Source organism: Triturus cristatus, chromosome 2_1 (genome assembly GCF_964204655.1).
Source record: "Triturus cristatus chromosome 2_1, aTriCri1.1, whole genome shotgun sequence".
NCBI classification, from domain to species: Eukaryota; Metazoa; Chordata; class Amphibia; order Caudata; family Salamandridae; genus Triturus; species Triturus cristatus.
Window position 1 is genome coordinate 222,164,235 of NC_140581.1, and position 26,217 is coordinate 222,190,451.

Here is a 26,217-nt window from a genome sequence, read left to right on the forward strand (position 1 = left end):
ACCGCCAAGCATATTCTGAGTTGACTTTTCACCACCATTTTCATGGTAGTGAGCCTACCAAGAAAAGGGTGGTGGAGAGGCAACTAAGGGGGCCCTAATAGGACCTCTGCCTGATCTGGGTTTGGGGGTGCATGCGGTGGGGCCATGTTGTGCCCACCTGCAATTGCACCACCATTCCTGCACGGTGTGGCATGCATGTGCAACATGCTGCAGGTGCTATCACTTCGGCGGGCTGCATGTTAGGCTCTCCTAAGAGCCTAACAGCCCACCACTGTGAGAACGCCACAGAACCACCCACCTGACCTAGATTCAACTCTAAGTCCGGCGGGGGAGCTCACCACGACTTTGGCGGTCCTCCAGCAGACGGCACTGTGGCAGTGCCACTGGAAGACCGCCAAAGTCATACTCAGGCCCTAAAAGGATTTTAGAGTACAAACTGACAGCAGTGTATAGTATTTTCTTTAGTCTAATAAGAGGGTGGTGGTGGGTTGAGAACAAACACCAATCTTGGTGGATGGAAACAAAGTGAGTAGGAGAGCTGAGATATTGGTAATACTGCCAACCTGATTGTGAGTCCCTCCACAGAACATGGCCACGTTTCTCCCCAGTGATTACATGAACTAGATTTGTGTGATGGAGTATAGGAAATGGAATGGAATTGGAGACGGAATTCATAAAGTGTTTCTTAAGGATTGATGTGTCTGTCACCTTTACTCACATCTGCTGCCAAATACCCCTGAACCTTGATCTCACCGGCTGAAAGGGGATGTGGCATTCCTGCTTCAAGTTCTCCTGACACGAGAATCAACTGAGTATGGTCTTTGACTATGCACTGTAGGTTCTGAGTTCAGTTGATGATCTTGGACCATGACCTGAACTCAGTAATTCTGGCACCTGAATCCTTATGTCATGCTGTGCCCAATGGGTTCTGGGCACAGGGTGTGGCAGTCTACCATAAGCTGCACCCAATCCAGTCTCACTCCAGAGCTTGCTCAGCATCGACTTTGACCATAACCAGTGCTTAATCTGCATCTGGTCCCCATGATTCCAGAGACTGCAGGGCATGAGCTTCATTCACACCCAGCAGACTCTAGGCATAGTGCATTACTTTTGGCTTTGGCTTGCAACCATGTCATATACCAATCATCCAAGAGAGAGCCACTGGGCATGGTCTTTGGTCATGCTGGGTGCCAGATCCAACATGCATTACTGAAAGGTTACTACAACCTTGATCAACATGAGGCACATACCTGTAAGTAATTGATGTTTATTGTTTACCTTGTGCTGCTGCACAAGCCTGTGGAGAACAGCCATAAGATGCTTTCTCTAGTTTGACAGAATATTCTGCTTTCTAGACCCCTATTTAATTGAATCAATGATTCTTCTTTTTCTGCAGGTATTGGAAAAACAAGCACCTGGCACCGAAACGACTGAGCACAGGTATTCTAATGTACACTCTTGCATCTGCCATTTGCGAGGAGATCCACTTGTATGGATTCTGGCCATTTGGATGGGATCCCAACACAGGAAAAGACCTCCCATACCATTACTATGACAAAAAAGGAACAAAGTTTACTACCAAGTGGCAGGAATCCCACCAGCTGCCAGCTGAGTTTAAGCTGCTGTATAAGATGCACGGAGAAGGACTTACTAAGCTAACTTTGTCACATTGTGCCTAAGGACTTAAAATATTTGAAGTGCCAAATGATTGTTTGAAGTGCCCAAAGCTGAATTCAGCATACGTAAAAATAGAACGCAATTCGATGATATAGAATGTGTAGATTCCTTTTTTGACCCTTTCAGTTATTTCAACATTTTTGGCATTTTTAGTAATGTGTACATGTTCAACAGAATTGTCATAAATACCCAGTAAAGAGACAACTACCAGTATATTTATAGGATTTCTTATAGGAGATTTAAATTTATGAACCTGCTGCTAAATATATGTTTTAAGTATGTTCTTGTAGGATATAGATTTTAAGGGCCTGACTTAACAAAGCTTTTGCTCTGCTGGTACGCATGTCTGTCTTCTGTAAATTCAAGTCATGAGTAAGTCGCAACTAAGTAAGAAGTAAGATACAATTCTTTTCAGTAAAAGCTTTCAGGCCCTGCAGTCCTAGAGTAACACGGATGTGCATTAAATACTTTCTCTTAATTTATTAATTCTAATATTAGTTAAGGTCAGTGTGCACTTTTCTCTAGCTAGTGGGATTAGAATGCAAATCATGCCCATCTGCCAATGTATGCAAGCACACCAAAATGCAGATGGTAAAACATCCATTATTTGCACATATATAGTACATATCTTAAAAAGTTTTGTTTTTATTAGGTTTTATTCTATAACTGGGCATTATACACACACACCATGTCAACCTGTAAGCTTTAATTATTTGTGGTGGGCTCTTCTGTTGATCAATTTCCCCAAGTCAATTTCCTCATTTATGTTGAATAGAATGTTAGGAGTTTGCTTATATTTGGGATCCATTGTAAGTACTTTAGAAGATGAGATTGAGGGTAAAGAACTTTCTCCTGATATCTGGCATCTTTTTAATGAGCTACGAGTTCTTGCACACATTGCTGGGCAAACAGCACTTTTATTAGTCATGGGGAAAGTACACAGGCATTCTTACCAGTCACTGTGAGAGCAAGGGTTGCTGCTTTCTTAGGCTTCTAATACCCCCTCCTTTTGTATCTTTAGAGAGTTCGTGCTCTCTTTTAACCACTCCTATTCTTGAGAATGTCTCATGGCAGTTTACTGCATAGTTATCCCAGGAAAACTAATCAACATTGAATGTTAATACTAGTCAACGTTGAATGTTAATACTAGTCGTGTTGATTCATACAAACAAAATCTAATCAAGCACCAGCCAAAATTCCCCAAAATCTTTTTACACATTTTTGTCAAAGAAAGCCCATGAACTATCAAATTTAGGAAATTAGCAATCCTCTACTTAGTTTGCCTGACATCATGGATTTCCATTATTGTAGACATCCCAGGGATTCAGTGGTTATCTTTTGCTAAGACATACGCCCATAATGCCCTCTCCTAACTTTTATCTTCTCTTTCCAGCAGGTTAATCACATCTCAGTTATGTCAGGATTACGGGTTTGGAGTCCTTTGCCTCTGACTGTGTTGGAGCTTGGACTGTTACTAACTGCTACTTTACCAGCTGCACTTGATCCTGCTTATTAGGTGAGAGCTAGAAGAGTCAGTATTTGTATTCATCTTAGGTAAATGCTTTCTGAGTAGGATGGAATTTCTTAAACCTTTAGATACATTGGTAGTTGGCATACCGAATAAAAAGAATATACACCTGCTGTCTTATGTTTGGGTAGCTGTCCTGCTACAGAACCTCAAAGATGATGTAGGGTAGACGTGCTTTTTACAAAATCCAAGATGGATACATAGGTTAAAAGATTATACATCTCGATTTGAAGCACAGTCCTTCTCAAAGGAGCTTCAGAAAGCCTACATTTAATGATCACATATCAAACTGATTAAATCCACTATCCTCTAATGTATTTAGCTGACTCATGCTTTCAAGTGTCCTGTTTCCATTCCACCATCAACGTATTTATTCTGGACTCGGTAAGTCAAGTCGGCCTTTCCTCAGGAATCACTCCTTCTTGTTGTACGTAAGGAAACATGGTACATGTCTCTTAAAAGTAAGTTATTGAAGCACAGATGTGTGGCTAGGTATCAGTGAGCTGCTCCATTGTCACTGGGCCAAGTCAAGTTTTCCCTCATCTGTCCCCTAGTCTTCATGTGTGTTCCTCTTCAATTTATGAAAGTAAACATGCCTATGTGGGATTTAGTGGATAAGTAAAGAGTTGTAAACAACATACACTAGGGATGTTATTGTATTGTATGCTGCAGTCATTCAAGTCAAACAGATGTTTTAATTGTCAAGATGTCTTGGTCATTTTGTAGTTAAAAGCTGTACACGGAAATAGTGATACAGCTTTGTACAACCTGCTTATCCACTCACTTTTGAAGTATCCCTAGTCACTAACATGAAGGAGCTGGCATCATTATGGGGCAAGTGCCAATTGGAAATTAGAGCAACCACTGCTTGCAGCATGGTTCAGTGACAGATGTTATGCCCTTGAATTTCCAATTACAGCAAGATCAACTCTGCTTTCCATTGTTCTGAGGTTGGTAAATTGAGCAGCATTAAATTGCAAAATAGTATCACCTTTTCAAGGGCCTGGAGAGTGGAACCCCTTCATACAAAGTGTTGCAGAAAAGCAAGTTATTCATATTTTTCTCACAAAGAACTCATGCCAAATTTAATTCTTAAATAAAGCTCCAAGGAATGGCATTTAAGAGGACAAATCAAACATACCTTCTTTAAGTAAAGACTCTGAAGAGGTTGCACTTGACCACTAGCATTGGCAAGCCAGCCAACATAACTATGTTTATGGTCTTTGCGTTATTCAATGACAGTGATAAAGTGGTCGAATAGATAGCTGCATTGCATGTCTAACTGCATACATCACAGTGCATCTTAATAAAATGCGAATGCGCTCAAACGTACTGCTTACAGTCCAAGTACCTACACAGGAATGGACATGCAGACATGCATGTAATTTTTTGATATATGAGAATGTATGGTGCATTGTCAAGTCAGTTTTTGGAAAAAATCCAATTGTTGGATTTTGTGCAGAAAAAAACACCCAAAAGTAACAAAATATAAAAATGAATCTTAATTAATAGGAAGCTTGTTTTTATACATTGCTCCTCGATGAACTTTGTAGATAATAACTCAATTGAAAGCCAATATTTTTAATAGTTAAGACTGTCATTTACTAAACAATATTGAAACTTACATTTTGTGATGAGATAAGTGTAGTTTTCAAAATGACGTTTTGTATACTGGATAACTACATTATTCTGACCCTATCATGAAATGATAGTTGAGCTAAATTGCACGTGCCACAGCTGTTACGCACAGAAATAATCAATTAGGTTTCTATTTTTAAAAAGATCTACTCATGCACTGTGTAACTGTTTGCATTGTTTCATATTTACTGGAAACAGTAAAGCTATTTTACTTACTTTTCACGCTGCAAAGCTTAAAATTACTTTTTCAAACTAGGGCACTCGCTGACACTCCTATACAGTTGATGTCTACGACATTTCCGAATAATATACATGAGAAAAATTTGGATCTGAATGGGTGATCATTTGCTGACTCTTTGATTATACAGAAAATCGGACTTAGAAAGGGGAGAGGTATAGAAAATATCTGACTTAGAGAGGGGAGGGCATGAGGTTTAGATGCATGTTAATGGCACACTTGTACTCTGTTGAATTAAATTCCAAATTGCTGAATTTGTATCGTTAAAAAAAAAGAAAATCTGTCTTGGTTAAGCCTTGGGGACCTGTCAATGAGCACCCAACCTTTAAAACATAGAGACCATGATGTTCATATTCTACTGGCAGGATGTGAAACACAAACTAGTTCATTTCCTATTTCATTTGGGGCTGAAAATTGATGCATACATGTCGAGAATGCACTAGAAAACTGAAATGTTCTGTGGGCCATTTTTCATGACATCTTGCCATACTGGGAACAGACAAGCTAGGTCAATGTAGGAAAATGTGGGCGTTTTATCCTTCTTTCACCCACTCTTGAACTTTACTGTTTAGTAAAGATTGATTTAAGAAGAAACCTTTGTATTAGATAGTAGTAGAATTGAGCCAGTGCCTTGATTTGGAGAGGGAAATGGCAAAACGTTGTTTTGAACATGACTGATATGAATCTATTTGCAAAGGTCTTGTTTTTCAGACAGTGAGGAATCATGGGGCTTTTATGTTGTATTACACATGAGCATTTTGTCCCGACATGGCCTAGATCTTCCTTTCAATTTGTCCAGCAGCATCTCTTTTCTTCTTTGTATTGATCCTTTCCAAAACATTAGTAGGTTACACTATGCTCAGTTGGATTTAGTTTGGTTCACTGTAATGCATGGAACATTTCTATAGATAATTTCATTTGGTGCCACCCTGGCACTTTATTCACATTGCCTAGTTATTTACACTATTATGCCATTTACATACCAATGAAACACAATTGGGGGTACCAAGTGGCTGCTGACTAAAGTGAGATGAGTTCAAATATCAGAACATACACATGACAGCCAAATTGGCCTCTTACAGTAAGTCAATCTATTTACTAATCAATTCAGCCTCTACCTCTCTTTTCCATAAACGTTTTTAGTTCATGTCATCCCCTAATGGCCTAGTGGAGATTGTCTTGTATGTGTCTGGTAATGTTCCATCTTTAAATGAGGCTGCGGGATTCATTGGCCCTAATTCCTCATTCAGTCCTGTTCCACTGTTCATTATTCAACAGACCACCTTCATCACGTCATTGCGTAATGTGCCCCAATAGTTCCTGGCTTGTGCGTTGTTCAGACCCCTGCATTGTTTAGTCAGTTCAATTAGGGCTCACCTTCTGATGTGATGTCATTGGAGCAACGTATACCATGTCAGGAGCTTCCTCACTGGGTGATGATGTCCATCTCCCAACTTCCTCTATGAAGTGGGGAGATGTCCGGCTCAAGAATGTAATGTCTAAGGTGAACCTTTTTGACTAAGATTAAAAAGTCTCTTCTTTTCTTTCCAATTTCAAATTCATTTAGTCATGTTTCAGAAGCATGAAGGTGGATGGAGGATTTGTGGATTTATGTGTGGAGGTTGAGATTGGGGGATGATCATTTAACAACAGGTATTTTCCACAAATGCCAGCAACTTTGTGTGACGTTAGTATAACTTTAGTCCTATTTTTTTCTTGGCCAGATGAATGTATTTGTGAATAGTGGGCCCATACAGCGTCAAGCACTAACCTTTCCTACCAAACATGCTTAATGTTACGCATGTTAAAATTGGTTGAGCAGTTGTTTTATCTGAACAGTATTTTAGGACCTGTCATGCTCTTTTTCTAGTATACACAACATAAGTGCCGAGGTGCAGAATAATATGTATTCTATTGTTTGCCAACAGTATAAATTTTGCACAAGAGAAAACTATTTTCTTCAGTCCCATGCAGTTGCATACAAAGAGGAAAGGTGTTTTCAGGTTCCTGTTTTTTGTTGCTATTTTATTAATTCACAATATTGACATTTTGAACTGAGTGTTGTTTGCGTCATAAATTAATGTTGTCACATTACTGTATAATATTCACCAGCAGTATTAAATATCACTGTGTGTAAGCACATTTCACTGGTGCATGTTTCATTAAATAAGACATAGCGGGCATTACTTGACAGGGCTGCGCGAGTCACTGTGGCCACCTGATGCTATTCTATGAAGATGTTTGGCATACTAGCTAGAATAGATTTTTTATTGTGGCAATTATTATGGAATAATCAAATGAGTTATGTTCACAGTAAGTTATATTCTGTATTACTAGCATATTTGGACTGCAGCATGCCTTTCCATTTCTAGACGTAAGATTATTGAAAATGGCATAATTGAAAGTTTTCTTATTTTTTTCAAAGTGTTTTTATGCAGAACTTTTTACAGAACGTTAATCTTTTAACATTATTTTCTTTAAGTTGATAAAATACAGCATTTGGTTACTCTTACCAAGGTATTGTAGAAACACAAGAATAAGGCACCAGACAACTGACTCTCAGTAAATGTACAAGTCACTATAGTAAATCAAGAACTAAACTATTTTTTAAAATATGCTTAAATGTGTGCAGTTCTGCAAAAAGATCTTTGTAGATCCAAAAACTGCAAAAAGTGAGGAAAACGCTGTAGATTGTATTTTTAAATCAAATCAGAAGTTTATACATCTAGAAAATGCTATAAAGTCATACCTAATACAGTTTTATTTTTATTTAAAAACAAAAATAATTGTATTAGATCTTTAGTCAAACAGTACTAGGTGCTCAATCACGCACCAACAACCACAACTGCATTGGAGTGGGAATACATTCGTACAGAGTTTGCATGAGTACAGTACATTTTTGAAGTTATTCTCCACTATCATTCAGTCTTCAAATAATATGTTGTGGTTCACAGGTTGCTACCATAAATTAGTGGGACAGTGTTGAAAGGAGCCCTCTCTCTATCCCCCAGGTCTGCACCGTAATATTTCATCCACTGTCCCCATATGTTTGGAACATCTTCGGGCATCCTTTGGCTGTGTATGTGACCATTTCAGCCACCATGTAGTGCTCAATCCCTTTTTTCCATTCCCGGAGGGTTTGCTGCTCTGAGGCTCCCCAATATTTGATCATGTCCCTATTTGCCACCATTAGACGCAGATTTCCGAAAAAGGAGCTTGGCTAGTTAGACACCAACCGCTGTTGGTATACCTAAAAGGACATACTTGAGGTCCTCTGGGATAGTTTCCCTTAGTATCTTATATAACTCGCCCAGTATGTCAGTCCAATAAGTCTGTATTTTGGGCTAATCCTACAGAATACCATTTTTAATCATAATCATTATAATTAGAATGGGCTAATCCTACATAATTCAGTTTTTAATCATAATCATTATAATTAGAATGGGTTAATTAAAAAAGATCTTTGAAAATTACAATTAATTTTGGATTTTTTGTATCCTGCTTTATCATGCCCCTATTATTCTACATATCCAAGAGGTGGACAGAGTGTTGCAGCTGGTGAAAATTCATGCACTGTTGAAATGTAAAAGTGATAAACTTAAACATCTCAAATCTTTTACAACAGCACTTCAACATTTCCACTCCTACTTTTCTGGTGTTTTCATTTTGCTTTGCAATTCATTTCAAACATTTCATAGCAAATATTTTACTGTTACTGATCCAAACACTGGACACGAGTAGCAACCTCATGTTTTACCTAAGATGGATTTAGGTGGCATGAAATACAAGTGTAAATGTATGTGTACCATTAAGAAAACAGTAATTTATACTTACAAACGGGATACTCCTCCTTAGAATTACACCAGTATAGTTTACTTTTATGTGTGAGGTTCCTAGGAGTACTCCTGGACTTTTTTGACATTTTCATAAAATCATAAATTTACTACATAAACTACTTGGTGGAAATGTAAGATTTCCTTGAAAATTTGGCTTCGGTTTGGTCAAACTTGAATTCAGAATTGTATATTGGTGCTTCTGTTCCAATACATTGGTGTTAGGTTAAAATCCAAGAATTGTAAAAGTTAGCGACCTTTAACCTTAAGACACAACTTTAATAATGACAAATACATTTGTATCCCGACCACCACTGACTCAATTTTAACAATATTTGTTCCCATCTACAAAACACAGTTTCGAGACAGCACAAATCCCATTGCACTTGTCCTTGTAATATTAAGAGCAATTTATTATTTAAAAAAAATATATGTAAATATTTTGGCTTTTGATGAAGAGTGTGTTTTTTAGTTTGGGGTAAATATGCCCTGTATACTCACTTCAACATTAATGTGTGAACAAAATAAAAGGATCCATTCAAGATCCTCATGCAATGCTATTGTTCAATGTAACTGTGCCTGCAACATTAACTCATGTGCCAAACCACACTATTGAATGCATTGTTTGAAATGAAATGTTGTATTGTGCACTGAAGATTGGTAAAAATCTGAAGTTTGAGTTATCTTTTGTTATCGTATGTAACCAGTAATATTGGTTTCTTTGCATTTTGTTTCCACAAACTGCAGAATGTGTTCAGTGCATACATTGTTGATATTCTCAATTTTCATTTTGTATAAAATTTACAATGAGAAAGTGTTCTAAGGGGCATATTTGTATGTCATGTAACAATAATGCTCACTGCCAATAAAATAAGTTGTTAACCCTGTGTTGTGTTCTATTGAAATAATTACATAAGGCTATCCGGACATATATTGTTGTGCTTGAAAGAATGGAATTGGCATCTTTCAGCTGTCAAAACATGTTTTGACCTCATATACACTCATATATCTCATATACACCAGAATGAAGCAGGTTTCTTCCAAAATGAGGCTTCGGTGATCTTTGCATTTTTACAACTAATACATTTTCCAACAAATGACTGTGGCTTACATAGTATTAATGGAGAGAGGAGCCTCTAAGTGTGAATATTAACTTGTACCACTAGATGGGGGTGGTCCCAGCTTGTTAGTGTGTGAGTTGTACTCCCATGCATATTTCCAGACACTGCACAGAGTACTAAGTGTGATGTTGTGAAAAAGACAACCTTAATTGGATAACCCTTTTCATATCCAACTTCTGCACAGGTTCCTGTGTGTATGTGCTGCATTGAAGCTGAATGGAAGCAAGGTGGTATCTTAAATGCAGATTATTCCATGAAACGTGCACAAGCTGTAAATAAGTATAAATATAAAGAACATTTCAGAGAGGTACCCACCAGAAGCTCTGTCCCTTAGCTTAGTCATCTGATCTGCACACATTCAATGATGCTTTGATAGTGCACACACACAGGTGCCTTGGCTCACGTACACTGCCCAGCCATGCACCTATCACTAAACCTAAGGACAAAGTTACATCATCGGAACTCACTACTATGTATCTAAACTGAGATATAAACAATAACAGCCATTTTTGAAGTAGAAATAGATCATTGTAAAGGTTTTTACATTTCCAATTACCAAAATCTATATCTGCAATATTTCAATTCAGCATTCTTAAATTACGAGCTTCCAGAGTGAAACATTTAAAAATTATTTTAATATAGTAATAGTCAGTTCATCTTTTCAAATACCCACTACCAGAATATGAAAACATCTCAGCAATCACATGAAAGAAACATATCCTTTTTTTTATACCTCAATACGGTTTATGCCATTGAAGCACCATTCACTCTACTTGGGATACATCTACAATTCCTCCACCAATAAATATAAGCACTACATTAATAGTTTTGAATCACAACATCCCACACTAAGATCTAGGAGCAGGCCCAGTTTCTCTTCTATCGGTTTCATTTTCTTGTGCTCTAGTTTTTTTTAATTGTTATAACATTTGAATAGATTAGCTTATAAAAAAATAGAAAAGCTTAAAAGCGGTAGCCACATTTAATGCTTTAGTATTAAATAGCAACAGTGCAAACACTTTGTGATATCTCAAGAGAATTTCATCGCCATAGGTTTCTGGTGATGAGTCAGAACCCTGTTGAACTTCAGATTTTGATCCCTGAACAGCAACACTATTGCATTAATAGATACGAGACAAACGTCTCCGGGTCAAGGTGCTTTGGAGGGGATACAAGCGGGAACACAAGAGCAAGAGGGAGTTCTTTCTAGAAAAGGTGTCCATGTGCAACAACAGAAGTGGCCAGGGATGAGGAAGGGAGCAGTTCGAACTTTTGTCCATTGAGAAAAAATGGGTCTCATTTAAAAATGATTTTTTTCTTTCGAAGAAGGCAGCCGAGCACATTAAGCCTAAGGTGTTAGAGAAAAGCGTTAGAGACTGTGCAGCTGATCTGAAGAGCGTAAGCGTAACTTGTCAAATACCCTATGCTACACAGTACCTTTCCACATTGGGCTGTATGGTGCCACATTACCCCCATTTTTAAGGCCTCGCAGAAGCAGTGCTTGCGCTGTCTCTTCGAGACATGCTGTATTCAGGATATGGGCATGAAGGTCTGCCCACTTTTAATTGGCTCCTGTTAATTTCCTTTGTAAATGGTGGCTTTTCATTGGTCAATAGACTTAGTAGTCTCTCCTTAGTACCGCATTTTCTCTTGGTGTAGCCTCCCCTGAGGACTACCTCTGTTCCATTTGTTGCTAATTTGGAGGTTTTAATTATGGCCATGCCCACTATTTTGTTAAATCCCTTTCTCACTCTTCCCCCAACGCTTTGATTTAACCAGCGCGGCACACCTCAGTCCCAATAATGGCGGCCGCACTTTTATATTGTTATTTGCGGCTTGCCACTCAGCCACATACCTTTTTTTCTGTTTTTGTTTTATTTTCTTAAATGGCAGCACACCCTGCTTTAGCTTTAAACATCTTAAGCTAAAGCCCAGGTGCCACGCTTGCTTCAAAAAGAAAGAAATAGAAAACAAAAATGCGCCCAATGCCTTTTTTTGTCTGATTGTTTACTTCTTAAGCAATTGCAGCAACAAGACACTTTAGCTTAAGATGTTTAAAGCTAAAGCTGACTAACACCATTGTAACAAAAGTAAATAAATAGAAAAAAAAAGCGTGCAACCACCATTTGTTTTTTTATTTGTTTACTTTTGTAGCAATGGCGGCACCCGGGCTTTAGCTTTGAACATCTTAAGTTAAAGCGAGGTTGCCGCGATTGCTTCAACAGTACAGAAATAGAAAAAAAATGTTTGGCCTATTTCTTTACTTTTGAAACAATCACAGCACCTGTGCTTTGCCTTAAGATTTTTAAAGCTAAAGAGCATGTGCCGCGATTGATTTGCAATGCAATAGCTTTCGCATTATTGAAAGTTTGAGCTATTGGCATTGCATAATTATTAGCAATGCCAATAGCTCAAACTTTCAGTAATGTGAGACCTGTTGCATTGCAAATGCTTGTTTGTTTTGACAGCACAGGAAGATAGAAAGGAGATCACGGCCGACTATGGCTGGAATTATGAAATAGAGGAATATTTTAGACGCTGTTGCAGAGGCAAATATGAAAGAAGGTGAGTGGGCACCCACTAATATGGGGAAGCGCAGGGCTCCCAAGAGTGCGGCGACTGCAGAGGTACACATGGCAGTAATTGCAAAGACTGAAACACATGATGAGAGATTTACAGCATAGCAGGTCTGACAAGATCTCTGAAACAGTGGAAAGCATGGCACTTACACTAGAAGTGGTATAAAACAGAGAAAAGCAAAAGAAGGAAGGAGTGCGCAGTGTCAACAGGTGTGGGGGTCAAGTAAAGTACGAGGAAGAGAAAGGGCCATGATAGTGCAACAGGAGAGATAAGAGGTTAGGGAAGAACGGTGCAACACAGGAAAGGGAACTGGGAAAATGAAAAGAAAAGAGTGGAAAAGGCTTTGGAGAATGAAGGACAAGAAAGTGCTAGAATGCCTAAAAGGATGGGTGATGATAGCAACTTGCATTTAGGTTCCGAGCGAGAGAAAAGTAAAGAAAGGGAATACAGCACATGGCAAATGTCCGATAGGGGCAAGAACAGTACGGTAGTGTAGCTTTTTAGAAGACAAGATGCAAGAAGAAAGGAGAGTAAAGGAAGAAAACATGGTGAAGAACAGAGCCAAAGAACTGTGAGTGAAGACATTTGAGGGGGTGTTACTGATGACCGCAAGAGCGCGGGTCACAATGATAGAGCATGAAACACAACAAGGAGAGAGACTAGCACCATTTATAGTATGAGACACAGATGGGGAAGATGGAACGACAGAGCATACTCCGGTGGAAGAGTAGAAGATGATGCTGTATTTCGAATAAGAAGCAACAGGGAAAGACACAGTAATTTGAGGGGAAGAAGGTGCTGAGGATTGTGGTGGAGATTAAGATATGGTGATTGAAGGCATGTCTAAGAATGGTGGAAAAACAGAGGCGCAGCAGAGTGGATGTGAAGAGGGAAGAAGAATTCAATCAAATCAAAGATATGGTAATGGGGAAAGCCAAGGGGTAGCATGAGGGGTTTTGAAAGTTAGGAAAAGGAGCCTGAGTCGATCATAAGAGGCAAGAATGTGTAGGTAATAAAAAAATGGACAGTGACAATTTGCAGGAGGAGAGTAAGTGAAAATGAGAGCGGACTGACAGTTGGAGCGGGTGATGGGAAGATGTTGTCAGGAGTAGACAAATTGGGTGGAAAGGTTCTATGGTTTCAAAGGGTGTAGTTTAAAACTTGGAGAGAGTGCATGGGTATGGAGGATAAAAGAGGGATATGTTGAGGAATTCAATTAAATATTACATCATTAATGTATTTGTTTGACTAGTACTTGTTCATAGGAACAGAAGTATGCTAGCACTGACGAAAGTGGTGCACAAAAAAAGAAGGCAAAGTGCGGGGACAGAAAATAAACTCCTAGAGCGGGTTATTTCTGAATGGCAAAAGATAGTGAACAAAATGGACAATAAGCATTTGGAGTTCTGTGCTAATTAACAGTTGCTGCTGAAAATTATGTACTAAGGATTCAGCAAGACCACACTAATCCTAGCAGAGAGGACAGATGATAGAAGATAGAGGTGATCATAAGAGAGTTAAGGAAGAGCGGCAGGTACAAAGACACTGTAACCTCACAGGTAGCTTGCTCCAACACATATGCAAGGGAAGCAAATTTCAAATGTGTACTGCAACTTTCATGCTCAGTAACAGTGTTAATTGCTTAATCCAATCTGTATAATACCCAAACATTGAAAAACACCTCATAGGTTCCAAGCTAGACCATTGCTGTCACTACGTAGCAGCATATCGCATGCTAGTTGTGCCAGTCAAGGCTGGCATCTCATCCATCCATTCCCCTGGGTGTGTGATGGATGCACAATGCCAAAGTAAAACACTCTTGAAGGATGCTTCTGCAGAGTACCCCGTATGATCAGCAATACTGCAGAGCCCAATGAAACACCCATAGATTCTTGCTGTCAACTACATCCCTGTCTCTGCCACCTAACATTTTTACCAGACACCACATCCTCCTCAATCACAGCCATCAAAAACCGAGCTCTCTCCTTGCACCTCCTTTCAACTGCATTTAATCATGTAATTCCAAAACTGAAAGCATTTCAGTCACTTCCTTTGGATTAACATTGGTGGGACGACCCTAAGCAACACATCCAAGTAGATTATGACAGCGCTGTGTAAAACTGCATGACAAAGCGGTGGCTGAAGACGAGCTGTTGGATTGGGCCAATGGAACGCTAGCAGCTGCGATCCTTGAAGGCCTGGATGCCCCGGGTCCTACATGTCAAGCTATGGAGCAGCTGGCCCTTAAAGTATTCCCACCACAGGCTATAATGCAAGCAAAGTTGAATACAAGGCCAAATTACTTCTGATATTTGCAACAATTCAGCATCTGCTTGTATTTCAATTAATTCACGTGGAAAACAGTATTAGAATTAGCAGGAAAACATTGATAAAGATCAGTTTGGAAATCTGCTGCTCTCTTTTTGAACTTAGGTGGTCAAACTTTGAAACATCTTATTTTAATGTCCAAATGGAAATCACTGATGTCTGTTATTGAGGAGACTGACGTATCACTTACATTTTATTTTGATATGGCCTAGTGTGGCGTCTACCCCAAGTCTTCCCAACCAAGCAGGGGATAGTCCATTGCCTTTGTCTCCAATTACCAAAATCACCTCGATCTGCATGTGAATAATAGTGTAAATTTAGAGTAAAAGTGGGTTTCATATGTACTTTCTGCTTGTAATAATTGACTTTTTTAGCTTAATTCTTCTAACCTTTTAAACATGTCATTGAATTTTAATACTATCATCTAAGTAGAAGTAACATATTTTAACCTTTGTGTCATAGCTGGTGTTTACCCAGAACAATTAAAATATTGTAAATATTCTTAAGGCACGGCTTCCAAAAAATGTATATTTGCCCTACATTGCCATATATGAGTTTAGATAAAGCGTGAATTTCAATCAGCGGGTTCCATTGTGAAATGGATACATTCTGTAAAAAAGAGGCATATAACAGTCTCATACATGAATCGGGGCCAGAAAGAGAAACCAGTCTAGTAGTGACAGTGAAAATTACTCTACCTAGGGGCACTTGGTTAAGGGCAGCACAGAGGCTTTTATTGCAGTGGAAATAAGCAATTGCAGAAGGTAGTGCTAACAGTGACTACAACAACCTCCTACAGCAGAATATAATATGGAATCTATTCAGCCTGGGTGTTTTATCTCGAGTATACAGTGCAGTAATTCTATTGCAGACTCCGTTTCTGCTGAATAAAAATTTAAAAGAGTGTTTTGCAGGTAAAGAAATCGTTTCTGCTTCACCCAAAAAAATGACTGACAGCCGTTCATGTTTTACATTAAATTAAAAGTACAAGAAAAACTTGGAGTATCAACTTAACCTGGTTGGTGTCATGCTTCATCATTGGGGTCCCAACCGGGTGGCCGAATGACCCCCGGTTGTGCTACGACGCTTGATTACAGAGGAGCTGGTGTGGTGCAGAAATGTGAAGTGGTATGAATACAAATATCTCTGAGGATCCTTGCCTCTTAGTATTTATTGTTCGCGGCTCAGGATATGATTAAAAAGTATGTGAAATGCAACTAGAGAAGAAATTATTATCTTGTAGTTGGCTATGTGTTGGGTCTACATGTTTCAGCCCACAGGGGTATGTAGGAGGGGCTTTCTTCAGGACCGCGAAAATAAGTGAGTGGCAAAAGATGTGGTGCCACGTGATAAGTGAAAAACAGAAAAACTAGTACCTACACACGCGCTAAGGTGTGTGGACTGCGTGTCGCCGTACTTACGGGCACATATGAAAAAGTTACCTGTGGGGAGAGAAAGAACATCACAGGACATATATACATACATGGTTATGACGAACAGATGCTGTTAAGCAGCATAAAGTGCAATCTTTGGGTGCTTTGGTCATCCCAATTGACCTGCCTGGTGATGGTACCTGCAATTGAAACATACATATATCTATAGTGCGCATGCTGCATGCAGAATTGGTGCAGCAGCTTTATTGCTTGAAAGGCTTACTACTACTGAGCCCACCCTGGCCACCAGTACCATCTGGGATGATGGGAGACAACACCAGGTTCAAAGCGGGTCCGCTCTTAGACAAAGTAAGGTTGCGCTGCTGGCCACACGTTTCCAGGCATTTCGTGAGCATTTTTCTAACTTCGTAGCTCACTTGCCGCTTTTCTCTTCCCAGAGGTTATTCAGAGGAGCGAACTCCTCCCTAGCCCCGAATCCGCCACCACACTCAATCATAGTGTAATTATATCTCCTACATAAGCGCCGCTTTATGTATTCCGTGCTTTGTTTTTAATTGTGTTTTAAATTCATACAGCGCGCCACGCCTGATGGCTCAGTGCCAGCTCTTTCACGTGTGCGCTGACCTACCTTAATACATAATTTTCACTCACACCATGGCCAAACTTGCACCTAATTACGTTGCTACACTGTAATTTAACGGTGATCACGGCCAGCATCATGACAACCCTATGTTGCCACTAGACCTTTGCACAGAAGCCTGAATGCTTCGTAACATCGCTAAGCCTTTCAAGCAATAAAGTGCTGCACCCTTTCTGCATGCAGCATGCGCACTATAGATATATGTATGTATGTCCTGTGATGTTCTTTCTCTCCCCACAGGTAACTTTTTCATACGTGCCCGTAAGTATGGCGACACGCAGTCCACACACCTTAGCGCGTTTGTAGGTACTAGTTTTTCTGTTTTTCACTTATCACGTGGCACCACATCTTTTGCCACTCACTTATTTTCACGGTCCTGAAGAAAGCCCCTCCTGCATACCCCTGCGGGCTGAAACATGTAGACCCAACACATAGCCAACTACAAGATAATAATTTCTTCTCTAGTTGCATTTCACATACGTTTTAATCATATCCTGAGCCGCGAACAATAAATACTAAGAGGCAAGGATCCTCAGAGATATTTTTATTCACACCACTTCACATTTCTGCACCACACCAGCTCCACTGTAATCAGGCGTCGTAGCACAACCGAGGGGCATTCGGCCACCCGGTTGGGACCCCAATGATGTAGCATGACACCAACCAGGTTGCTGTGTGAGGGGTCTTTTAACAAACCCAGTGGTGTACCAAACACTGCCTATCAGTGAGAGTACCACACATAGAGTGGGTTCGTCCATCATTGTTTAAACATATATTATACAGGGGATACGGATGCACCCCTTTTCCTTCCCTCGCTCTCCCTTTGTTTTCTACAATCATTCACAGTGCACAGCTATGAGAGCTTTTCTTCCATTACCAACGAAGCACCTTTTTTGACACTATGGCTGAGAACCAAGGCCTAGGGTTCACTCTGGACGATGTTAACAGCATCTTGGACAATCCCCCATTACTGGTGGATTTCAATATGGCATCCTCCATCGCACAGACTGCTGACTGGGACAGCCTCAATGACAAGAAATGCAACCGTATCAGAACCATACTCCGTGGAGTAATCCCAACCAAATACTTATGGAACAACACTGCACCCAGGGGACTAATAGTCACCAACGCCCCACGCATCTTCCTGGAGGATGCTACGTATCGAAAAGACTGGGCACAAATAGCGTGGCGATGCACACGCGATTGGATGATTCTTATCATCCAAACATCCAAACGCCTCTCAGACGCTTACCTCATCGAGATACATGCAACGGAAACCCCCTTCAAAGCCACACTCTCTTCATACAATCAACAGCTTGATGAAAACAACAAAGATGAATACAAGGAGGGCCTAACTCAAAGCAAAATCAACAAATTTCAGAAGGACCTGAAAAAGTTTTCTTATACCAAAACCTACCCATATGCGGAAGCCGACTTCCAATCACCGACCAGAGCAGACACTTCAGGTGCATCATCCGAAGACGAGTCATCGACAAGTAGCAGCTCCAGCACGGGCACTTATCGCAGACGACAACAAGGAAGAGGCGGACACATGAGTTGGCAACAACCATGGATGCCAGGACCACCGGGACCAAACATGCAAAATCCTCCCATGTATCCCCCCATGCACCCACACTATGGGTATGGTTGGAACACACCGTTTGGACAACCAGCACCATACATGAACCTCAAACAACAACAACCTTTTTAGGAAGAGGCCGACACGGATGGAGATGCAAAGGGAACCAGGTACACTGGGAAGACGACCCACAACCAGGTACACTGACGAGGAGCAAAACGCGAGACCAACAACCGGGCCCGAGCACACGCTGAGCCTAGTTACCAACCTCTCCACACATGCCCTGACGTCAGCAGAACTAGCAGTCCTAAAGAAAGGACTTGGCTATGTCCCCACAGCGAGACTCGACAAATTCCTATTACATTGTGAGCTAGAAGAGTTCTTCCGCAAACTCAAGCTAAAGGCATTCTTTGAGAACTCCCCCACCGAACAGGATCCAGAAGCACAAGGGGACACTCCCTTCAGAGCCAAATAAACGTTCATTCCACCACCGAGCACAGTACCTCCTGAAATACTCGTGTACGAACAACCAGTGTTAAAAGAAATTGAAGCACTGGAAGAACCCAACACCTTCCAGAACACGAGCCGCCTAGAACGCCTGGCACTCCAATCATTGAAAAACAACACCGAGATCATAATAAAACCAGCTGATAAAGGTGGGGGCACCGTGGTACTCAACAAAGCAGATTATCACATGGAGTGTGAGCGGTTACTCAATGACACCAAAAACTATGAAAGACTGCCAAACGATCCCAGCGCCACCCTGAAAACACGCATCCATACCCTTGTAGAAGATGCAGAGACGAGAGGCTTGATCACCAAGAATGAGGCTAAATTTCTGATTACTACACCGGGAACAATACCTTCTTTCTACATCGTTCCAAAAACCCACAAACAGAAAATACCACCACCTGGACGCCCGATTGTTTCGGGAATTGGATCACTACTAGAACCCTTGTCTCGCTACTGCGACCATTTCCTACAACCCCTGGTACAATCAACCAGCACCTATCTAAAAGACACCAAAGACCTCCTAGGCCTTATAACGGCCCTTCCATATGACCCCAATACCTCACTGCTGGTGTACCTCGATGTGGAGAGCTTATACACCAGCCTCCCACAAGATGACACTCTCATAGTATTGGCGAGCGCCCTGAACAACTCCAACTGGCAACACCGAACCTCGATACCCTTTGTTCTAGAGTGTGCAACCCTTGCACTCAAAGAAAACTTTTTTGAATATGAAGGCAAAATCTACCTCCAGAAGTACGGGACCTCCATGGGGAGTGTCTTCGCCCCCAGTGTAGCAGGCCTGTACGTATATGACTTTGAAACTTGACACCTACTACACAACAATCAACCCCGAATTCCTCAAATCAAATTCTACAAACACTACATCGACGACATTCTACTGATCTGGGAAGGCACAAGTGATTCACTCACCACATTCTGTGAGTGGCTCAACACATGCGATCCCAAGCTCCGCTTTACACACAGCTTCCACAATCAACAGGCCACATTCCTGGACTTGGACATTGAAGCAGTAGGAGGAGGCCTTAAGAGCAAAACACACTTCAAACCAACTGCTCGCAACTCGTTACTTCATTTCACCAGCTTGCATCCCAGACCACTTCGCGAAAACCTCCCATATGGCCAGTTCCTTCGACGCAGAAACTGTAGCGAAACCAAGGATTACAAAACTCAGGATCTGAGCAAGAAACTACATCAACGAGGATATCCCAAACACATCACAAATAAAGCAAACAAGAGGGCCAGAAACCAAAACCGCGAAGCTCTCATTAAACCCAGAGACAAGACCCCACCCTGATGCCACTCACATGCGTGACGACGTATAACACCGTTTCCAACAAAGTCTCCCAGATCGTCTGGAGGAATTGGCACATATGGAAGACAGGCAACCTCGATTGGCAACCGCCGCTCCTCTCAAACAAGAGGGCAAAATCCATAAAAAACGCCGTAGTGTCTACCAGACCTAAACATTCACCAAAACCAACAAGCACAGTTCTCAATGCTTGGGTGCTCCCAAGCATCACGGGCCATAACCCATGCAGGAATTGCAGCGTGTGTCACATCACCGAAACTGCCAAAAACCTTATCCTGGAACCTGGCAAGACATGGGAGCTAAGAAAACACACCAATTGCAATACTGAACATGTTATTTACCGGATTACGTGCCCCGTAACCTCACGAATATGGCCATGACCAATCGCAAAATCAAAAACAGAATTTGCGAACATCGCAGCACCATACAGTGCAAGAAAAACACTACCAGAATGACAAATCACTTCCTAGAGACTGGACAGATGACCAATGCCATGAAATGGGTAGTCATAGAAGCACTAGACTCCAATTTACCCAATATCCAAAGCCGCCTACTTGAGAAAGAACAGAGATGGATATACCGTCTGTCAAGCCATATTACTGGTTTGAACGACAATATTACATGGAACAGTCTGAGAAAATCATAAATTCCACATTTCCACTAGGGGCAAAACAACATCCCCAATGCCACCCACATCATAAGCACAACATTTTTGTGCCCACCGATACCAACACCCAGTCTGAGCCTCTGAGCCCACTGCCGCCCTGTGCCCCACCCACCCTACCACCTTGAAGACCCTTGCAATTGCCAAGTTCATTTCTCTACTTTTATTGCCCCCATGCTTGTTACTGTACCTAGAACCTCCGCGGGCACAGTCTTTATCACCCAGCCAACCACTGCCAGTTGACATGCCCCCAGCGCAGCACCCACTATCTGCCGTCTAGCAGTAGACATGCTAGAGAACATTCCATTCCGCTTACATACAGTGCCCCTAACCTGTGCTGCAACAACACCTTTTCCTACTTACGCCACTCAAGCACCTTTCCCAAATAGCTCACACGCCAGCTACAGGTGCTTCCCCGAGCTCAGCACCCCATTTACAAAGATGCCAGAACTTCCCACTAGGCTGATACATAGCGCCCCCTTATCGTGCTGCAATAGCACCTTCCCCCTACTAGCGCTGCACAAGTTTTTCCCCATTCAACCTCGCCATATGTGTTTCTGAAGCGCTTCCAAATCGCGCTACAGTAGCACCACTTCCACTTGTGCGACACTGGCACCTATTTGGGAAAGCTAGAACGCCAGCTCCAAGAAACAATACATTACAGTCCACGCATGCGCTGCATCAGACCACCGCGCATGCTCACAGAGAAGTGAGCAGAAATGACACATGCGCAGATGCCTATCCTGCACCCAGTCATGCAGAGCACGCCCATCCCGGCACGTACTCCATGGCCCTTACTACTACTTTAACCTGAGCCCACCCTGGCCCCCAGTGCCATCCGGATGACGGGAGACACCACCAGGTTCCAAGCGGGTCCGCTCTGAGACAAAGTAAGGTTGCGCTGCTGGCCACACATTTCCAGGCATTTCGTGAGCATTTTTCTAACACCGTAGCTCACTTGCCACTTTTCTCTTCCCAGAGGTTTTTCAGAGGAGCGAACTCCTCCAGAGCCACGAATCGGCCACCCACACTCAATCATAGTGTAATTATATCTCCTACATAAGCGCCGCTTTATGTATTCCGTGCTTTGTTTTTAATTGTGTTTTAAATTCATACAGCGCGCCACGCCTGATGGCTCAGTGCCAGCTCTTTCACGTGTGCGCTCACCTACCTTAATACATAATTTTCACTCACACCATGGCCAAACTTGCACCTAATTACGTTGCTACACTGTAATTTAACGGTGATCACGGCCAGCATCGTGACAACCCTATGTTGCCACTAGACCTTTGCACAGACGCCTGACAGCTTCGTAACATCGCTAAGCCTTTCAAGCAATAAATCTACTGCACCATTTCTGCATGCAGCATGCGCACTATAGATATATGTATGTTTACATTGCAGGTACCATCACCAGGCAGGTCAATTGGGATGACCATAGCACCCAAAGATTGCATTTTATGTTGCTTATCAGCATCTGTTCGGCATAACCATGTATGTATATATGTCCTGTGATGTTCTTTCTCTCCCCACAGGTAATTTTTTCATACATGCCCGTAAGTATTGCGACACACAGTCCACACACCTTAGCACGTGTGTAGGTACTAGTTTTTCTGTTTTTCACTTATCACGTGGCACTACATCATTTGCCACTCACTTATTTTCACGGTCCTGAAGGATGCCCCTCCTACATACCCCTGCGGGCTGAAACATGTAGACCCAACACATAGCCAACTACAAGATAATAATTTCTTCTCTAGTTGCATTTCACATAACTTTTAATCATATCCTGAGCCGCCAACAATAAATACTAAGAGGCAAGGATCCTCAGAGATATTTTTATTCACACCACTTCACATTTCTGCACCACACCAGCTCCGCTGCAATCAGGCGTCGTAGCACAACCGGGGGGCATTCGGCCACCCGGTTGGGACCCCAATGATGAAGCATGACACCAACCAGGTTGGTGTGTGAGGGGTCTTTTAACAAACCCAGTGGGTCCCAAACACTGCCTATCAGTGAGAGTACCACACATAGAGTGGGTTTGTCCATCATTGTTTAAACATATATTATACAGGGGATACGGACGCACCCCTTTTCCTTCCCTCGCTCTCCCTTTGTTTTCTACGTATCAACTTAAAACAAAAGTGGCCATGGTGAAGACGATGACCCAAAATTAAAAAGTAAAATTGATTTGTTATTTAGAACTATATGAATGAAGCAAATAACTTCAAACGAATGCATTAAATAAAGGAGTTACTTTAACCAGATTGGTGATTTCAAAGAAAAACACAACATGCAAAATACTCCTGCGTCGAGAGCATGTCTGTACAACAATTACAGCAGATATGCCAATCCTGCCTCCAGAGAGGCCTTCAGTAAATCTGATTCACATCTACCAGGATGGAAAGAGGTACAGTATTCATACCATCTCCACATCCCGCAGGAGTCTTATATAATTTCTCACTACATATTGTTTGAGGTACCCATATTTTATAGATAATATATTTTTTAATGCTAGGTAACCTACATCTTTTTAATTGTGCATATGTATTTATTATAATGTTCCAAGTGGTACAGACACCTCCTATCTTCTGCTCTATCCTATTTTGCCAATCTTTTCTGGTGTGTAAAAAAAGCCCAAGTGACAACGGAAAGCGAACTATGGAGGGAGCACACACAAGCACAAGAGGAGAGGTTCAGTGAGCAAAAAACAGCATGAAAATCACAGCAAAATTAATTAGCAACAAATATAGAAATTTGCCTCGCTGTTCTGAATAAAAAAATATAGCCCTCATCTGCAGATGTGTATCAGCGTGTTTCTTGCATGACCATTTTTTGTGACATCATTCATCAGGACAAATATTTCCTTTTGTCTTTTGTCTTCCTTACTTCTCTTGCTGCTTTCGTCACTTCCATCCACTTATCACGAAGGTTGGAAACACATTTTACCCCCGTAACACTAGAAGAAGTAAGACATATCCAATGGCCAAGGCATATAGGTTGTTCAGTACATATTAAAGAAATGAATTCATAATAGCTAAGGTCAATGCAAGGAACCATGAAATGTTGTTCCACAACAAGGAAAAAACATAAATGATGGCTGTTCACATCTTTGCATGGCAAATAAAGGGAATATCTTTCCTCTTTCAATAATTAAGTTCTATTTTTGAAATAGATCACTATACTTCAAAGTGAGATAGGCCTGTTAATTTGCGGGTCCCACTCAGAATCTCTTTGTAATCACATCCTCACTCAGTAAACCATGAACTGCTGGTTGACCGTTTATCCTCACTTGGGATCAGGGATAAAGCGCTCTCCCTAGTGGTGGCCCTTGGAGACTACATTTCCCCCTCCTTCTCACTTCCCTGCAGCGTACCTCAGGGATCCTCCCTAAGCCCGACTCTGTTTAATTTGTTTGTCACCCCTCTGGCCAAATTCATCAAAAGCTGTGGCTTTGTATTGGTGTCCTACGCCGATGATACACCAATAATTGTCTCAGTTAATAGTTCATCAAACTCAACGCCAATCAGATTCCCTGACTGCATGTATCATATAGGCAATAGGATGTTAGACAATTGGCTAAAACTTAACTTATCCAAAACCGAAGTACTTCTCTTCGGTAATAGCGTAATAGCTCATCAGTAGACATCTGGTGGCCCTCTCAACTTGGCCCTCTGCCAACCTATACAAATAAAGCAAAAAACATAGGCATACTATTTGATGCCAAATTGTCATTTGAAGCTCAAATTCACCACACCACTTAGGTTTACTTCTTCATTCTCAAAATTCTATGAAAAATACTAACTCTTATTCCTTTTGATTTAAAAAAAATAAACAGTGGCCACTGCACTAATTTAATCTAAGCTGGACTACTGTAATGCCCTGTTCACTAGTGCAAACAAGTGAAGTATCCACAAGCTCCAGATGGCACAAAACTCAGCAGCTCAGGTACTTCTGGGGCTAACGAGATTTGTTTCCGCCTCTAATGCACTGACACAACTGCACTGGCTGCCAGTTGCTAGGCATATCTAGTTCAAAGCATTTAAATCCCTGCATGCACTAGGGCCGGAGCAGATGTCACGATATCTGAAGCCATACTCCCCTGCTAAACCCCTCAGATCAGCGGATAGTGGTAACCTTGTCACTTCCAGGTAGCGAAAGGTCAAATGGGGGCAGGAGCTTCACCCATACCACAACCAGACTCTGGAACTCCATGCCAATAATAATAAAAAAAGAAACAAATCTGTTAAAATTCAGAAAGGGTCTAAAGACTTGGCGTTTTAGAGGGTGAGCCCTAGTTAACCCTACACAATCCCATCAATCTGAAGGTAGCGCCTAGACACCTCCGGGTATATGCAGCGCTGTATAAATGCCTCATTTAATTTCATTTCATTTAGGTAAAACTTCACACCATAATGCGACAAGTATAAGCTCTAAAAGCCCACACCATCCTCGATGCGACAGCACATTCTGCTACTTCTCAAACAGCCTAGCAACGTCCTTAGTACTGAAACAGCATCCTTAGACTATAAAGCAAGTTGACACAGGCTGTAGACTGAGTAGCTTAATTTAAATTCAGGATCTTCAGCCTAAGCGACATCAAACACAATTTTCCGAGCAACTCCCTCCGATCCAACATTCCTTAGCAGGGCAAAGCCATAGAAAAAACAGTAGCAATGCAATAAAACTCTGTCTTCACCAGAGATGTACTAATAAACTGCCAATTCAGATTAATGGAGGGTTTCAGCAATGAAACAGCGAAGTGCTCAACAATGTGCACCTCGGGGGAGGAGCTTAGCGCGCATCAAAGATGGCCGCGTAGGCTTACGGCTCTCGAGGGCCCCCGCAACCTCCCACGTCTATCCTGACTTAATCCTGGTTTATTCGACGGGCGTTTGCAGATGAACTTGCGCTGAGGTGCCACCAGTTTTCCAAATCCGGATCGGACGCCGGGAACCGGAATGGTTGCACTCCGAAGTTTGCGGCCTGCTCTCGCCTTGGTCCCGATCTCGAGCTGGTGAAGTGCCCGGGTACGAAGTGAACAACAACGGCTGGTTGGGCTCGACCTGTCACGGACCCCGCACTTTCACTTTCGTTTTCAAGCTCGTTTTCTGATATCGGCTGAGAGACTTTGGTGTTTCAGAGGGGCGC

At 41.6% G+C, this 26,217-nt stretch overlaps 1 protein-coding gene and 1 long non-coding RNA gene across 3 annotated transcripts in view; one reads left to right on the plus strand and one right to left on the minus strand.

Annotated features, from left to right (window-relative positions):
* ST8SIA3 (ST8 alpha-N-acetyl-neuraminide alpha-2,8-sialyltransferase 3) overlaps nucleotides 1-9,801 on the plus strand; it is a 61,998-nt gene extending 52,197 nt beyond the window's left edge. Inside the window, exon 4 of the mRNA XM_085630143.1 lies at nucleotides 1,397-9,801. Within this exon, the coding sequence (XP_085486269.1) occupies nucleotides 1,397-1,679 (283 nt within the window). The 3' untranslated portion in view covers nucleotides 1,680-9,801. The remainder of the gene's footprint in view (nucleotides 1-1,396) is intronic.
* The window catches only part of LOC146863993 (uncharacterized), a 461,517-nt gene that overhangs the window by 102,594 nt on the left and 332,706 nt on the right, over nucleotides 1-26,217 (minus strand). The gene's annotated exons all lie outside the window — the stretch shown is intronic.